The sequence below is a fragment of the Morone saxatilis genome, unplaced genomic scaffold, assembly GCF_004916995.1.
Source record: "Morone saxatilis isolate NCDOM2014 unplaced genomic scaffold, NCSU_SB_2.0 Contig15, whole genome shotgun sequence".
Taxonomy (NCBI): Eukaryota; Metazoa; Chordata; class Actinopteri; family Moronidae; genus Morone; species Morone saxatilis.
The window spans coordinates 26,125,066-26,129,275 of record NW_023339707.1 but is presented as its reverse complement, the minus strand read 5'-3'; the positions used below and the strand labels follow the sequence as shown (position 1 = coordinate 26,129,275).

The following is a 4,210-nucleotide window of genomic DNA, read 5'->3' as shown; positions in this document are numbered from 1 at the left end:
TTCAGTGTGTTCAGTTGTGGTGTGTTACAGTTGTGGTTTGGTTACGTGTGTTATCAGTGTGTGTTGTTACGAGTTGTTACCAGGTGTGGTGTAGTCTACAGTGTGCTTACAGTGTGGGTGTGTTACAGTATGTGGTGTGTGAACAGTGTTGTGTGTTACGTCTTTACAGTAAGTGTGTGTGTCTACAGTGTGTGTGTTTGTGTGTTACAGTCCCCCCCCCCCCGTCCCCGCCACTCCCACCCCCCCCCCCCCCCCCCCCCCCCAGCCCCCCCCCCTCTGTGTGTTACAGTGCTGTGTTTACAGTGTGGTGTGTTACAGTGATTGTGTGACAGTGTGTGTTTTACAGTGTGGTTACAGTGTGGGTGTGTGATTACAGTGTGTGTGTTTACAGTGTGTGTGTTAACAGGTGTGTTACAGTGGGTGTGTGTGTTAACAGTGTGTGTGTTACAGTGGTGTACAGTCTGTGGTGTGTTACGTGTGGTGTGTTACAGCTGTGTTACAGGTGGCTGTGTTGTTACAGTGTTGTGTGTACAGTGATGTTACAGCTGTGTGTGTTACCAGTGTGTTACAGTGTGTGTGGTGTGTGTGTGTTACAGTGGTGTACAGTGGTGTGTGTGTGTTCCCTCGGCTTACAGTGGCTGTGTGTTACCGTGTGTTACAGTGTGTGTGTGTAGTGTGTGTTTACAGTGGGTGTGTGCTGTTACAGTGTGTGGTGTGTGGTTACAGTGTGTTACAGGTGTGTATGTGTGTATTACGGTGTGTAGTGTTAGGTGTGTTGTGTTGTACAGTGCTGTGTGTGTTACAGTGTGTGTTTACGTGTGTTAAGTGTACAGTGTGTGTGTTACAGTGGTGGTGTGTGTTACAGTGTTGTGTGTGTTACAGTGTGTTACAGTGTGTTACAGTGTGTGTTGTGTTGTGTGTACAGGTGTGTGTTTACAGTGTGTTACAGTGTGGTGTGGTGTGTGTGATGTGTGTGTGTGTCCAACCCTAGGGGAGGGGACCAGACGGAATAGATCTTCTGACTGACTTCAGGTTCCAGATCCTGGAGGAGGGGTCTGCATCCAGATCCAATCCAGGAAACTGCATCTCTGATCCACGAGGACGGACTTGCGGACAACCGATTCAGTGTTGATTTCATTGTTAATCAATCTGCTGCTATTGATTATAGTGTTTATAATCAGAAAACTGCTAGGCAAAGAATTATTATTGATCGGATGGTTATAGAACAGGAAGCAATATTAATTCTGACTGTTAAATATTGATCAAATACAAACTGATCACAGATCAATTTCACAGACATACACTGTCGTCCGTTATTGATTATGTACTGCTGATTAATAAGATTGAATGATCAGACAGTGAAGTTGCGTCCAATGTGTCACTCACTTATCCGTATAAACAGAACCAGAACCAGAAACCGGGGAGGTCGAGTATCTGTTATTCGATCTTGAACGATATTATCGATCATCTTACAGCGCTTTGTTTTCGTTCTTCTGTTTTTCTCTCTCTGTAGCGCCAACGAGCCGCTGTCGCACACTGCTGACGTCACTGAGCAGGACGTCGGCGCGACCCGAATGACGTCACCCGGCCCCCCCCCAGCTGTTGTATTTTGTTAAATTTAAATTGTAAACTCTAGTCTCATATATCTAAAACAATGACGTGTTGTGTGATCTTCAAGCTGTTGATGATATTTATCGCAACGATAAAAAAGCAACCAAATAAACAAATAAATAAATAAACAAATAAATTCAGTTTATTTTATTTTTTGTCTAAATTATGATTATTATATTTACAATATTTTTCTTAATATTTGTGTATTTCTGTTCTTATGAACTCTCTTGTTTGATTTGTGGCAGATCTCATTTGTAGACATATATTTACATATTTATATCCAGTAAAATGTCTTGAAGATAAGAGAAACATTAATATTATTGTTTTGATCTGGTGCATTATTAATCATTAATGATTCGTCTGAAATATCTCAGGTTGAGATTTATTTGTTGTGACATTTCCATTAATATCTCATGTCAACATGGTTTAAATGAGACAAACAGCGTCATTTTTATTACTAGTTAATAATCGGTTCATCATCTCTGCAGAATATCAGAACAGAAACACAGAAACTGTAAATGTTTAATGAAAGTTTGTACATGAACAAAAATATAAAATATCAAAACAATAAACAACAATAACAACAACATCAGGATAAAAACAGACATATGAACATATGAAAGTTTTAGCTGCATGTAGAGTTCTTAGGAATAAATAATCAGAGGAATAAATACAGAAGAAATATACATTTTATAAATGTCATTATTATTATCAGCTCATTTAAACACAACGAAGTGATGTGATTGGCTGTCAGATTGTTGAGTTATTGGTTCTATGAAATGAATGCGTGACTTTGGGATTATTAAAGTACTTTATTATTAGTTATCTGTCTACCTGTCTGAAACAATGTGCTCTTATTGTGAAAGGATCTGATATACATATAATAACTATGTTATGAAACATTTATTCATCATGTAAATATCACATCTGTATGTATTCATGTGATTATTTATTTCACCATTTCTTATTGATTCATATAAAATATTAAAAACTGTAGTGTTCAGTCTCTGACTGCTGGAATTATGGGTAATGTAGTCCTTGAGGAATAAAACAGTATAAAAGGTATAAAAACAGAAAGCTGATTATGTGATTATTAATGAGAATATAAACATTATATTCACCAAAGAAAAAAAAAACAGGAGGTGTTAAATATTATAATGAACTCGTCATAAGCCCCGCCCCTCCAATCACAGTTGAGCAAGCCTCAGTTAACCTCCTCCTGTCCTGTACTTACATATGCTACGTGCTAAAATAATCTATGCTGACAATCACATTTTGAAGACGGTTAAAAGATAAAAGAGACATTTATATATTTACATCTTAAGATAGCTAATGTTAGCAACATGCTAGCTCACTAGCTAACAAATATACAGTAATCACTGCTAGCTAGTTAGTTAGCTACCATTTTGCTACAAAGAAAAACATTAGCTAGCTAGTTTCTTCTGAAATGACTGATTATTGATTATATTATATTGTAGATTAACTAACATCAGCTATCAGATGCAACTAGCTAGCTAACGATTGATGAACACGAGGCTTGCTCAACTGTGATTGGAGCACAGAGTAAAAGGGGCAGGGCTTAGGAAGAGCCGTCTCATTATTGCCAGATTTTTATTTCAGAATCACATCTTTATCTATGACCTCACTGTGATGTAATGTGCTTCCTGTTGCGTGCTGCCTCTGCTTCCCACAATGCATTCTGAATATTCACAAACACATTTAAAATAGAAATATGCGTCTTTTAATGAATCCTTCTATCCATCTATGTTTCTCTCTATAGCTGTCTACCTGTCTACCTGACTACCTGTCCTTGGCAGAGCGCAGGTCAGTTGTAATTGGGTCGTGTTGGATGGTCTGGTGCAGCATCAGAGCCAATAAACCGGCTCGATTCGTCATCGCCGTCCTCAGATTCCTTTCCTGCTCGAACAGCTCGTCCAGCTTATACCACTGACAGACAGACAGACAGACAGACAGACAGGCAGGCAGGCAGAGGGTTACGCGCTACAGTCCTCAATGGGATGTTAACGGCGTCTGGTGTTAATAAAGTTTGGTTACCACTCGGACTCTCTCCAGGTCGACCTCAGCACGGCGCAGTTTCTCCCAGCAGTAATGTTTGTTACACTTCCTCTTAGAGACACGACAAAACTCTCCTGTCGGCTTAAACACGTCTTTAACCAGAGGACAACCGCACACCTCGTCTGCCGGGACCTGACGGACGGAGGACAGACAGTATTGATAAAGTTCTCAGGTTATGCTAGCATGCTAACAGACGAGCTTCTGCTAACGTTAGCTCATCGGTTTCTCTGATCATTTTGGCCCAACCTTTGGATCTCTGGAGTGTTCAGGACACAGAACCTGCAGTCGCTTGCAGTACGTCTTACTCTGAGGGTTATACACATCACAGAACAACCGGGTCGCCCTGAAACACAGACAGACAGGCACATGAGAAACAGACAGATCTAACTCTGACAGCATACAACTCTTGAAAAGAGAGACAGACCGACAGACAGGTGTTCTTACCCCTCTATACGTGTTGGGTACATGGAACCAAACGATGTCTGACTCTCATACTGTAGAACACAGAGAGACATAATCAGTG

At 40.3% G+C, this 4,210-nt stretch overlaps 1 protein-coding gene across 1 annotated transcript; it reads right to left on the bottom strand.

The window, feature by feature from the left end:
• Positions 1-2,051: 2,051 nt before the first annotated feature.
• On the bottom strand, positions 2,052-4,181 carry LOC118324491 (CXXC-type zinc finger protein 1-like; the record flags this gene model as incomplete). The annotated part of the gene is given in 4 exon segments (XM_035656860.1): positions 2,052-3,558; positions 3,667-3,819; positions 3,934-4,030; positions 4,132-4,181. Coding segments are annotated over 4 exon segments (447 nt in total), but the record flags the coding sequence as incomplete, so codon positions are not given.
• Between the last annotated feature and the right edge of the window lie 29 nt (positions 4,182-4,210).